This window comes from Taudactylus pleione, unplaced genomic scaffold, assembly GCF_031769625.1.
Source record: "Taudactylus pleione unplaced genomic scaffold, aTauple2 ptg001314l, whole genome shotgun sequence".
Classification (NCBI taxonomy): Eukaryota; Metazoa; Chordata; class Amphibia; order Anura; family Myobatrachidae; genus Taudactylus; species Taudactylus pleione.
In genome coordinates, this window is record NW_028285714.1 from 11,755,996 (window position 1) to 11,769,689 (window position 13,694).

Sequence of the window (13,694 nt, forward strand, 5' to 3'; positions counted from 1 at the left end):
AACAATAAAAGTCATTTATGCGATCTGCCTGTATTCTGCAGAAAAATAGCAAGTTCAATATATATATTGTGTTCAATGGTCCTTAGATCAACAAAGTACAAGATGTTTTGGTGTTTTCTTTGTTATATATAACCAACACGAGTACAGGGTTTGGTTCAGCTATAGGTGTAACTTAATGAAAATATAACAACATAACACTAATAACAGGAAAGAGTTTGGAAACATTCCATTATAAACAAACTTTATTGGTTTTTCAATGTTTTGGTTATTAGGGAAATTCACATATGTTCAATCGCTTTTCCTGACAATTTCCGTCATTCCACTTTCCAGTAGATTTCATTTCCGCACAATCCTCGTCTCCCTGCTGATTAGGTTCCCCAGTATTCCAGTTTGAATATGTAATTACTTCTCCATTTTGGTACCTAAAAGTACCTTCTGTTTTTATGTCTGTAATTCCCAGGTATGCTAATGTGTTGTATTGCTGGGCAATATTGGCAATTACTGTGTTCTCCTCTGCATTCCGTGGTGTAGCCATCTTAGCGCCAGCGAGTGAACATATTGCACTTGACTCATCATGTGTAACCATCTTACCACTTGTAACATATATTTTATCTCCAGAGCTGTCTCCTCTAGAAAACAGTAAGGCTGAAACAAACAGACAGAACACTGTTATTACAATTACTATAAAACAGTACACTTTAATTAAAACAATTAAATTGTGTTTTTAATATTGTAGAAAGATTATGTGCATCCCAAATGTGTTATTGTCAGCCCTTGAATCATGATCACTGACAACTCATAAATATAAGTATATAAACCCTTGCACCCCCTTTTTCTTCTAACTTTAAATTTTTAATCTTCTTAATGGACAACAATGTCACTGATGCTCACTGATGCTTATATACTGTGTACTGGACTAAACAAAAAAACTAAACTTATTAATTGAACAAGCTTCAAAAAAATTACTATAATTATAATAAAAAGTGAATTTTTATAATTAAATAAAATGGACTGTAATTTATATATAATTTTATAAATGAAAATATATTAATATAAGTACTTTGATGATAGAGATGTGCGCGGGTTCATTTTAATTTGGTTTTTACTTGATTATGTTTGGATTTCAAAAGTAGTAAAAAAGCTACTGTAAATCCAAACTAATCCGAACTTGCGCTAATTTGGTGAAAATAACCGAATAAAACCAAACCCTCACATCTCTACTTGATGAAAATAGTTTTTATGACAAATTATGTTAAACTATTTTGTTTATATATCATTATTTATTTGGCTTGTGAGAAGTACTCAGTGGACAAAAATATACAGTTGAACATGGAAATAATAGACACAAAATTCTGATTGCCTATATATATGGTTTGAATGGCAGCAAAAGGAGGCCTCAGTACCAAGGGTTATTGCTGGGGCCTTCTACTTTTGCAAGACCTTCAGTGACAGTTCAACTTGCTAATGTTTGATGGCAAAACCTGTGTGAAATACCTGGGTGTTAGAGCCAGGGCTCACTAGGTAAGATGGTCCATGGTCATACTTTATGGTAGCAATACATTATAATACACCAATATCAGAATCAATGGTAATTTAAACAATCACCAGGTTAATTATAAAAACCCCTCCTTACTGTAGGTCTGATCTAACTCACACAGTGGTCCTAAGAAAAGACAGAGGGCCTAATTCTCTACGGATCATGGCTGTGATTACGCATGCAGTCTGGCTGCAAAGAAATGCTAATCCATGCGATCGCTATGCTATTGCAGCACTACATAGGGACGCCCACCTTACCTTACACACATCCATAATGTTTAGCAAGACTGTGAAGCCATCAGTAACATCGAGTACCATCGCAGCCTAATGCATGCTTGCTCAATCTCTGACCTTACTCAGGAATTGCTAGCCTCATTGCATGCACTGAGCACTCAAACTGCGTATGCCATCACAGTGGATGCATGCCCCTGCAACAGCTTTCAAAGTCACTGGCATGCCTGCATTTTACCGCCAACTTCCCTGTCACATCCCCCAAATAGCACTTCCTGTCAATCACTCTGTGAGGGGTCTGTGTAGTCTCTGCTATCACAGTCCCGATTGCAGTGGCTAGTTGGTGCACACACACAGCGATGCATGCACAGAACACAACAATCAGCTGATTGCGTGCTTAATCGCAGTTGCGTTCCATAATAAATCAGGTCCAGAATTACACATGTTCTGTCCAATGCGAATCACACTTTTTCTCCCAAGAAGATGTCCCTTTATATCCATTCATATTCACATGCTGTTTTTATCATAGGCCAATACCTTATTGTGATATATGCTGTAAATGGCCAATTCACTGAGGGGGCTATATGGAGACCTTTGTTTGCTAGGTAGTCCATGTTGTGTAGGAGCCACTGAGTCTAGTGGAAAAATAGGAACCAACCAGGGCTGGTGCTAAGGTGTTCAGTGCCCCCCAAACAAACTATAAATTTGAACCCTCCCTTCAATTTTTTTATAAAGGGACAGCGCTCACTGAAAAAAGGAGCATGGTTTCACAAGAAAGGGGTGTGGCCACACAATAGTACCCCCAATTCAAATTATACCACAGAGTAGCACAATCTTATTCACATTAAACTGCATATTCTGCCCTTGATTCACATGACACCACATAGTAGTGTCTCTTATTCATATTAGGACAAACAGTAGTGTCCCTTATACAAATAATGCCCACAGTAGTAGTGACACTTACATGCAATGCCCACAGTAGTAGTGTCCCTCACATGCAATTCCCACAGTAGTAGTGACCCTTACATGCATTGCCCACAATAGTAGTGCACCCTACACAGTGCTCACAGTATTAGTGCCCAGGGCCAGGGAAGAACTGGCCAGCTCCACAATGTCCATTTGCCGTATGCTGAAACTAGCGGCATACCTGGTGGCTCCTTAACGCTAGCCAGCTTGACTGTTGGGCTGCATGATGTATGTGGCCCCACCCCCAGTTGCATGTCACCATTGTTGTTTGACAGGCACTGGCAGCCCACTTGCAACTGCACCAGTGCTATAACTAGGGTGGTGCAACCTGTTCCATGGCACAGGGCACCATAGGGCAGGAGGCACTGTTTGGGTCTGTCAATATTCCTGTTTATTATAATTCTCACTTGTAGCTTCCTCTTCTTTTATCCCAAGCATCCCTGGCCTCTCCTATCTCTTACCTGGCCCTTCCCCGTGAGGCCAAGGCCCTTTTTCAGGTGCACTATCTTAGGTTCCTATTTAAAAAATGGGGGGTCGCCAATGCTCTCTCTGGCACAGGGCACCAAAAAGTCTAGTTATGGCTTTGAACTTCACCCCCACATCCTATAACTGACCTCATTCACCCTGTCACTGCTCCCAATGCAAGTGTGATAACCCTTTAACTACCCCCCCTGCTACCTGTAACTGCAAGGGGCAATACTGTGTGGCATAATGTATAAGGGGCATTACTGTGTGGCATAATGTGTAAGCAAAATTACTATGCAACATAATGTGTAAGGGGCACTACTGTGTGGTGTAATGTGTAAGGAGCATTACTGTGTGGAATAATTTGTAAGGGGTATTACTGTGTGGCATAATGTGTAAGGGGCATTTCTTTGTAGAATAATGTGTAAGGGTCATTACTATGTGGAATAACATGTATAAAGGTTACGACTATGTGGCATAACATCAATAAGGGGCACTACTGTGTAAATAGGGGGGAGGGGCTAATGATGTATCTCTCTACATCCTCTGTGGGAACCAGAAGGCAGAGCTCAGGAGTGAGCTCCAGCCTCTGGCTGCAGGGAGGAAGCCACTGGGCACCCGCTGGTAACGAATTCTCAGCAAGCATCTAGCAAATGGAGAAGGTGGCAGCAGCACCTCCCCTGTCTAGTGCCTTCCAACTTTGCAGGGCTGGATGAGCATATTGCGCTAGCCCTGATGAGAAGTCCCTCTTCAAGTTAACCTGTTCCATGCTTTATACCTAAGATAATTCTAGATGATTGGAAATTTCTGTCTTAGAAAGAAAAGGGGGGATTAGATGGGAAAAATGCTGATTATTCATCTGGTGACATTTCTGAAACAAGATTGACAGCATCACACAATGCAATCCACTATTATACAGTCACCATATGATGTCTGTACTATAGTATCTCCCACAATACAGGCTGAACACTAATCTGAGTCCATGGGAAAATACTGCATAAAAATACAGTTTGTGATACACTATATCCATGTCCAAAAGAGTTGTCACAATTAGCTGGAATAAAAAAATAATCAGCAAAGGGCAATAGTTGAAATTGCATATTTCAGGAGTAGATATGATAGCGATCATTGTGAGCAAACTCGGCCCAAGGAAGCAGCTCCAACCAGTCATCTTGAGAAGATGAGACAAACAAATGAAAGAAATGCTCTAGGTCTTGGTTCACCCTCGCTGTTAGCCCGTTTGTCAGATGATGATAGGCCATGGAATATTTAAGCTTTACCTGCACAGCTGAGCACAAGGATCTCCAAACCTTGGCCACAAATTGGACTCCTCTGTCGGAGATGATATCTTGAGGAAGGCCATGTAAACAGAAGATCTCCTTAATGAAGAGTTGTGCAAGCTGGGATGCAGAAGGCAGACCTGTTAAAGGCACAAAATGCATCATTTTGGAGAATCTGTCGACAACTACCCATATGGTGTTATGGCCTTGAGATGGAGGCAAGTCCATAATAAATTCCATGGATAAATGGGACCAGGGCTGTCAAGGAACAATCAATGGATGCAGTAGTCCAGGAGAGGTTTTCCTAGAAATTTTATGTTGAGCACATTTGATGCAGGAAGCAACAAAGTCTTTGACATCAGTTCTCAACCTAGGCCACCAAGAGAGTGTTGAATTAATTTGACAGTCTTCTCAACTCCAGTATGTCCAGAAAATTGGGAAGCGTGGGCCCAATGTAACAGCTTCTTACGAAGATCCGGGGCCACAAAGGTCTTTCCCCAAGGAGGATCTGGTGTGAGCCTGGCAGAGGCAAAGGACATGGGATGCAGAATTGGAGGAGGAGGTTCCTGCTTGACCAATTGTTCAGAATCCAGGGAGCGGGACAAGGCATCAGCCTTTGTATTCTGAGGACCTGGACGATAGGAGAGTTTAAAATCAAATTGGGAGAAAAACCTTCCAATTGGCCTGTCTGGAATTTAGACATCTGGCAGTCTGTAAATAGAGCAAATTCTTATGGTCAGTAAAAACTGAAATGGGAAACGAGGCTCCTTCTAACAAGTAATGCCACTCTTCCAGTGCTAGCTTAATTGCCAGGAGTTCTTGGTCTCTGATAGGATAATTCCATTCTGCTGGTAGGAATCTTCAAGAGAAGAAACAGCAGGGGTGTAACTTGCCATCATCAGATCATTGAGAGAGAACAGCTCCCACCACTTCCATAGAGGCATCTACTTTGAGGACGAAAGGACGGGTTACGTCAGGCTGTCTTAAAACTGGCACAGAGATGAAGGCTTGTTTCAGCTGGTGGAAAGCCAAAGTAGCCTCAGGAGACCAAACACTGGGGTTAGCACCTTTACGAGTGAGAACTGTAATGGGAGCACCAAGCAAAGAGAATCCCTTGATGAACTTGCGGTAGTAGTTGGCAAATCCTAGGAACTGCTGAATGGATTTCAATGTAGTAGGTAGAGACCAGTCAAGAACGGCTTGCAGCTTCTGTGGATCCAGTATACTACGACTGACTTATATAGAAGATCTCAGAAAATCTCGTGTACAAAGTATTGGAAGTCTGCCGGGGCATTGCTGAGGCCGAAGGGCATCACTAGATATTCATAGTGCCCATCCCTGGTGTTAAAAGCAGTCTTCCACTCATCTCCTTCACATATACGGATCAGATTATATGCACCCCTTAGGTCAAGCTTGGCGAAAACAGACACACCTTTCACTCTGTCGAACAGTTCTGTAATGAGTGGAAGCGGATAACAGTTCTTGATGGTAATATCGTTAAGTCCACTATAGTCAATGCAGGGACGGAGGCCACCATCTTTTTTCTTAACAAAAAAGAAACCTGCTCCTGCGGGCAAGCTGGAGGGGCGAATAAACCCATTCTCCAAGTTTTCTGTTATATACTCGGACATAGACTGGGTCTCAGGTAACGAGAGGGGATAACCTCATCCATGTGGTGGAGTTTTCCCTGGGATTAAATCTATAGGACAGTCCCATTCACAATGAGGAGGAAGGGTGTCAGCTCCTTATTTACTGAAGACATCAGAGAAGTCTTGATAATTCTCAGGAAGACCTTCTAGAGATTTCACACAGGAGTTTCGTATAGGAACTATTTGAGGAAGAGAGTTCTGAAAACAAAATGAACTCCATGAGACTATCTGCAAGGACGTCCAATCGATACGGGGATTATGTCTTTGAAGTCATGGTAGGCCGAGGATCATTTCATGAGAGGCTTTAGGAATGACAAGGAAAGATAAGGTTTCCATGTGAAGCGCCCCAACTTTGAGCTTTAAAGGTTGGGTGCGATGTGTAATTCTCCCACCAATGATTCAACTACCGTCTATAGCAGTTAAGGACACTGGTTGAGATAGCCATTCGGTGGATATGTGATGTCTGTGAATGAAGTCCGAAGTGAGGAAATTCCCAGCTGCTCCTGAGTCAAGCAAGGCAAGAACACTTAGGTAGACCTGGTTCACTTCCAACAAGGCAATGAGAGTAAGATCGGTTTCCTTGTGTGATTCCATAGATTCTCCTAACCTAACCCCTCTGTCATAGGTTAGGAGGGAGCATTTCCCAGATGGGACGGACAAGACTTAAGGTAGTGGTGCAAGGAAGCACAGTATAGGCAAAGATTTTCCAGTCATCTCCTTTGACATTCATCAGCAGAGAGTCGGGAACGATTTACTTGCATAGGCTCATCAGGAGGAGTAGAGAGTGAAGTAACTCGAGGAACAGAATGACCTTTAGTGCAGTCGAACCGATTTCTTTCCATGGCTTGCTCTCTATGACGCAGGTCAACTTTATTACATAAAGAAATCAGGGCGTCCAATGATGAGGGCATTCACGGGAGGCTAGGTCATCCTTAATCCTATCAGATAATCCATTCCAAAAGGCTGCGACTAAGGCATCCTCATTCCAGGTTATCTCAGAAACTATTGTGTGAAATAGAATCACATATTGGCTGACCGTCCTGCTTCCTTAACGGAGACGTAAAACATCGTTAGACGCAGAAGTCGTTCTACCCGGTTCGTCAAAGATTCTTCTAAAGGTGGTCACAAACTCAGTATAGTTGGAAAGAATTGGGTCAGCTTTCTCCAAGAGGGGAGAGACCCAGTCCAGAGCTTGACCGGTCAGGAGTGATATGATGTATGCTACTTGAGTCCTGGAAGTAGGGAAGCTAGTAGCCAGTAGCTCGAAGTGAATCTCACATTGATTTAAAAAACCTCGACAGAGCTGTGGGTTCCCATCAAATTTATTAGGAAGTGGTAGCTGAAGATGAGACACTGGTGGAGAGACCACTGTGGGAGTGGTTGCAGGAGTAGAATTACTGGACTGGAGATCTTCCTGAAAGGAGAGCTTGAACATTATCCAAACGAGTATATATATCTTGAATATATTGCATCAGCTGCACTTGTGCAGACTCCTGTCTACCCAGGCAATTTAGTAGATCTTGGATATATACTGGCCCAGGGCTCTGAGTACCAGATGAATCTTTGGGGCCAGTACAAACTTTCACGGGCTGGGAAATTGGAAGGGGTGGACCCAAGCTGGGTTGAGTGACAGAGACACCTGGATCAGAAGGGAGTTTGAATTTAGATGGTTTAATGTAATTCTTTAGCATACAGATGAAAGAGGACTAACTGAGTGATGGTAAATAAAGTCCTTGGTGCAGAGATGCACAACTGCAGATACTTAAAACAAGCACAAAAGTCTCTGAGGTTCAGGGGGTACTGTGGAGGAGAATTGCAGGGTTAAATACTGTAGAACTTGTAGATGAGTTGAATACTGAGTTGAATACTGTAGCAGAGTAGAATATATCTCCTGGATGGAGTATGCAGGATTGGGAAAGCACTTTGAATAGAACTCCGGGATGGAGTGTGCTGGATTTGGTGAGCACTTGGAATAGAACTCTGGGATGGAGTGTGCTGGATTGGGTGAGCACTTGGAATAGAACTCCAGGATGGAGTGTGCTGGATTGGGCAGGAGTACTCCCGGCTGGAGTACACAGGAACAGATTCACAGGTGAACTGGAACTGGAAACAGCAGGGCTCAGAAGCATAGGCCTGGCTACAGCAAGAGCACTATTGTACTGGCAATGAGACAGAGTCAGGGATGGGCTTTTATACCCCTGGCCGGATGGTGATTGGCTGGAGTCACTGGAGAGCGCTGCTGACTGGATGGGGTTGGATCCAGAGGCGTCACTAGGGTTGGTGTCACCCGGTGCTGTAACGCATGGTGACACCCCCCCTCCCTCCACCAAAACAAACTCTCCCCCCTTACCAGTCCAGCAGTCACACTGTGCTCCTCCTCATAGGCAAAACTAGACATCTGGTAGGATGGCCATTCCCGGGATCGGCGGGATTCCAGGATTTAAGACCACCCTCACTTGTTCCTTAAGTGACAAACAGACCCCCCACATTCCAGCAGACTCAATGCAGTGCCAATTACATCTTCCCATGTCATCAGACCAACCTCACATGCCCCTTAATTGCCAAACAGACTCCCCCACATGCCCCTTCAGTGCCAAATAAAATCTTCCCTCGTCATCAGACCCACCTCATATGCCCCTTAAGTGCCAATTAGGATTTACCCATGAAACTCTTTTTTAAGAGATAAATATCTGAAATCTGTACATTTAGTCTTTCAGAAGAAAAAAATATATATAATACTGTGATAGCCCTAAGTGACAAAAAATTGTGGGTCCCAAGAACCCCTCACTTTAATATATTGGGCTCCTACTCAACTGTTTCTGGGTGCCATCACAAATTATGCTTTGAGCTCCCCTTACAGTATGCCTCCCCACATAGCATCAGAACACCCAACATGCCTTTCACATGTAGTCACACTCATATTTTCAGTACAGAAAATGCTTAAAATACATTGCCTTGATCTCAAATAGTCAACAGGTGCAGTGCTGGAGTCGGAGAGGGGGTTTGTGACACTGCTAGGATTGGGGTCAGGTAGCAATTGGGATAGGGGCGGTTAAGGGCATGCAGCAGTTGGGGTAGAGCTGGGGGCTAAGAAAGGGAGCAGTTGGGGCAGGGAGGGGCTAGATTGGGATAATGGCAGTTGGGGTAGGAAAAAGGAATAAGGGTAGATAGCAGTTGGAGTACTGGAGGCAAGAATGGGGTTAGGATATATAGCAGCTGGGGCAGTGAGGGGGTTATAGATAGCAGCTGGGAAACTACTGGTCAAGGAGGGGGTTAGGGGCAGGCAGTGTTATGGGTATGGAGGGGGTAAGGGTAAATTGCAGCTGGGGCAGTACCTCCTTCCTGCTGGGAGACCCAGGCCATTTCACTAGAGCTATCTTATCCGGCATGAGTTGTAGCCTCCACTTGTCCCTCAGCACCTGGATGTACATGTCGAGCAATCTCCTAGCCCAGCTAGTGTGCACCTCCTTGGCTTTCTGTGAGAGCTGGCTGAATGAGTCGGGGACCCCCACCCTTACCCCCACCCTCTCCTGCAGCTGTAAAAACTAATTACTTACCTTACAGCTTTAAGCAGTTCTTAAAGCTGACTGATCGCCTCTGCTCTCCTCTTCATCAGTGGCAGGCAGCTGTTTGTCAGTGTCCGTCAATAGAGACATCCTCCAGATAATGCAGCCCCCCCTCGGCGTTCTGGCTCTTCACACAGTCAGTCAGGCACACAAAGACCGCGGGTGCCGTGACATCATCACGTCACGGAACGCTCACTTGACCAGTCACCTGCCGGATGCCTGTGCATTGTAAAGCAGGTAGGCGGAGCTTGGGAGCTCCTACTCCAAGGTTATAGGCAAACTTCCTCCCTGACCACCTCTTTGTTTCACCCGGCGGGGTCCGCCCTCCCCCCTCTCCCTCTCCGACTGGCATATAATGCCGGTAGTATGGTGGCGGCAGGGGGTGCATCGGGTGCGGGCATGGGTGTTTCGGTGGCAGGGGGGAGTGCGAGCTGCAGACATGAGTGTGTGGCTTTTGGTGTCACCCCCTTGGAGGGTGACACCCGGAGCGGCCCGCACCCCCCGCACCCTCCTTGTGACGCCACTGGTTGGATCACCTGACCTGATCTAAGATGGCCGCGCCCATGATCTGGATATCTGGCATGCAGAAGCACAGGAAGTGCATGGAGAGGCAGCAGGAACTGTTAGGCAACAGCATGGATGCAAGGAACCACCTTCTGGCATAGGCCGCACTCTGGATTCCTCTGAAAGCAGTGGCCGGCGACTCAGCAAGCCGCGATGACACCAGCGCATGGGAAGATGCAGGGGTCTCTGACGGAGGTCTCTAGCATGGTTTGTGACATACTGCAGTTAGCAGATGATTTTTTTATCAAGTGGTCTCATGATTTCCGATACTTATCTGCAACATTGATGTATATTGTTTTCATGAGATTCTTTTTATGCTGTTGCATTTCAAAATATGCTACATATTATTGTATTGGCTTTTCATGTGTATTAAATAATAGTAATTATTGGTTTTATGCTACAGAATTGTTAAATATTCTTTATTAGCACTACCTATTTCTTTTTTTTTGTATATAATTTGTGGGACTATCACTTTTGTGGTAGCTTCTTTACACAACACACTATTACAGTGCCCAACTTATATTCTTCTTGCTAGGTATATTTTTTTCACACTGTTTGGAGGTACAACTAAGTTTTATGGTCTCTGACGACCATTATTGGAAACTTTGCTCCCTCCGCCCTTCCTGCAAGGCCAGTTTGATTGCTAACAGCTTCTTGTCCCCCACAGCATAGTTATTCTCAGGAAATGAAAATTAGTGTGAAAAGAAGCCATAGGATTACTACTTCCCTGCTGTGTCTTTCTGAGAGAACTGCCCCTATTCAAACTCTACAGTCATCAATTTCCAAAATAAAAGTCTGATCATGGTTACTATAGGTTGCCTAAGATTGGATGCTGAAGTGAAACGCTGTTTCAAATGGGAGAATGCTTCAGCTTTGGGAGGCCAAACCCTGGTATTTTGGACCTTCCTGGTAAATGCAGTAATGTGTGCCACTACAGATGAGTAGTTCCTGATGAACTGTCTATTGAAGTTGCAAAACCACAGAAAATGGTGAATTGCTGTTAATCTTGTAGGATGGAGCCAATTGGCAATGGTGAACTTCTCTGGGTCCATCAATAGACTGGAACCCAAGATGATGTACCCCAAGAATGTGATCTCCTGCTGTTTAAAAAATACATTTATCCAACTTACAATATAGCTGGTTAGCTCATAGATAGGTTAAGACTTCACCCACATGTTTGCAGTGGGATGCGTTACCTTTAGAAAAGAACAGAACATTGTCCAGATAGACCACTACATATTTATGTAAGAGGTCTTGAAATATGATGTTCTTGTATTTTTTAAAAACAGCTAGTACATTACTTAACCCAAATGGCATGACCATATACTTGTAGTATCCATCATGGGTGTTATAAGTAGTCATTAATTGGTCTCCTTACCGGATTCTGAATAAATTGTAGGGTCCATGTCATTAGTCTCCTGACCTGATTCTAAATAAATTGTAAGCCTCATGTAGGGCTAATTTAAAAAAAAAAAATTAACCCTCTTAAACTGATGAAAAATCTCACGTATCAGGGGTATAGATGTATAATGAGGCAGGGTCTAAGATCCATGTCCATTTCAACAAAAAAGAGGCAGCTCCCATTTTTGACTTTGACTCCCTGATGAACCCTTGTACAAGGTTTTCCCATATATACTCTGAAACCACCTGAGTCTCAGGGAGTTACAGGGGTAAAATCTCTTCCTCAAGGAGGCATTTTTCAGGTAAAGAATCGATGTGACAATCACATTTCCATTTAATAGGAAGTGCTTTCTGAATACATTATGGAAGGACGGAGAGTCGACTTGAGAGATGGTAACACTTTGATTGAAACAATGTGGAGAAATAATTGTTGGAAAACACCCCTGATAGCAGCAAGGTCCCCAAGTCAGCATATGGGGTGTACTCCAATCTAGAATGGGAGCATGTAGGCATAGCCATGGAAGACCCCAAATTATTGGACTCTCAGCCTATGGAAGCACATAAAAAGAAAGCACCAACCTGCATGGTCAACCTCTAAGTTACATAATGAATGGTAGTCATAGGAAATTTGTTCCCATCCACTCTGATTATACACAGAGATACAGGTGGAATTCCAAGCTCTTGAACTTTCCTAGGTGTGATGAAGTTCCCACTGGCACCAGAAACCAGAAAGGTTTATATTTATTTAGCAATAAGGATACTTCAATAGAAAATTGTATTGAGACATCCTCTTTTGGGGGGTATTGAACTGAATAATCTGCCCACCTCTGTTTTTTATGTTACCTGGATGCTTGGGACAACTGATGAGAAGATGCCCTGGGTCCATACAATACAAGGAAAGCTTTTTTCTGAACCTCCTTTCTCCTCAGGAGGGAGTCGTGATTTCCCCACTTGTATAGGTTCTTCAGTAGGTATAAGGGGTACTAAAAACTAAGGAGCCAACTTTGAATTGGAACATCAAGACTGTTGTATTTCTTAAGCTTTCTCCATATGGTGAATATCCACTTTAACACAGAGGGATAGTAATACATCCAAGAATGATAGCAGTTCCCTTGATGCCAGCTTGCCCGTGACTTGTTCTGATAACCCTTGCCAGAAGGTGGTAACCAATGCTTCATTATTCCAATTAAGGATGCAAGAGTCCTGAAATTTATTGAAGAGTGGCCTACAGATTAGATTCCCTGTTTCACGCGCAGAATGGCGGAAGCTGCAAATGTCACCCATGTGGACTTATCAAAAACATTAAAGACATCCAAAAAGTTTGCAAAACTGTGCACGAGAGGCTCTTTGCTTTCCCATAGGGGGGAAGCCCATGCCAAGATTGTGTACTGACAATAAGGATATTATATAGGCCACCTTTGTTCTTTCAGATGGAAAGTTACTACCTTCAATCTTAAATTGTATTGCGCACTGGTTCAGGAAACCCAAACAACTTTTGGGTGCCCCATCAAACATCAAGAGGTTAGGAATTCCACAGCTGAGATGAAGCTCCTGCAACTTGAATAGGCACTGCGCACATGTCAACATGAGAGTCTGCAGACACTGCATGTTTTGGGTGTCTGGTTGTGCTTTTGTTTTTCTACTCTATTAAACAGGTGTTCCAGGAGTTAATTTGTTGATAGATTACCAGCAGCATCAATTTTTTGGGCCAGAGTATACTTTCACAACTCTTTGGTGGACAGTTTGGATGCTGACCGTACACTTGGAGTTGGCGTATACCCAGAACTGTGGCGCAAGTCTAATATATCAGTGCCATTCACCAGGGACCCTGCAAGGGGATTTGGACTTTGCTGCACCCAATACGTGGGTCACTGCCCTTAGTCTGGGTTCCAATGTTTGAGCTGTTGGTAGAAAGGAACTGAGATAGGGAAAGGCTAGTCACAGTGGAATGTACTGGAGCATAGTTGTCTGGAAAAGATCAGAACCAGGCAGGTAATGTGGTACCAGGAAGCAAGTAGAATCAGGTTATAGGAATA

At 43.7% G+C, this 13,694-nt stretch overlaps 1 protein-coding gene across 1 annotated transcript in view; it reads right to left on the minus strand.

The window, feature by feature from the left end:
* Positions 1 to 268: 268 nt before the first annotated feature.
* The window catches only part of LOC148443257 (pulmonary surfactant-associated protein D-like), a 44,315-nt gene continuing 30,889 nt past the window's right edge, over positions 269 to 13,694 (minus strand). The window contains exon 6 of the mRNA XM_088463095.1: positions 269 to 645. Within this exon, the coding sequence (XP_088319221.1) occupies positions 269 to 645 (377 nt within the window). The remainder of the gene's footprint in view (positions 646 to 13,694) is intronic.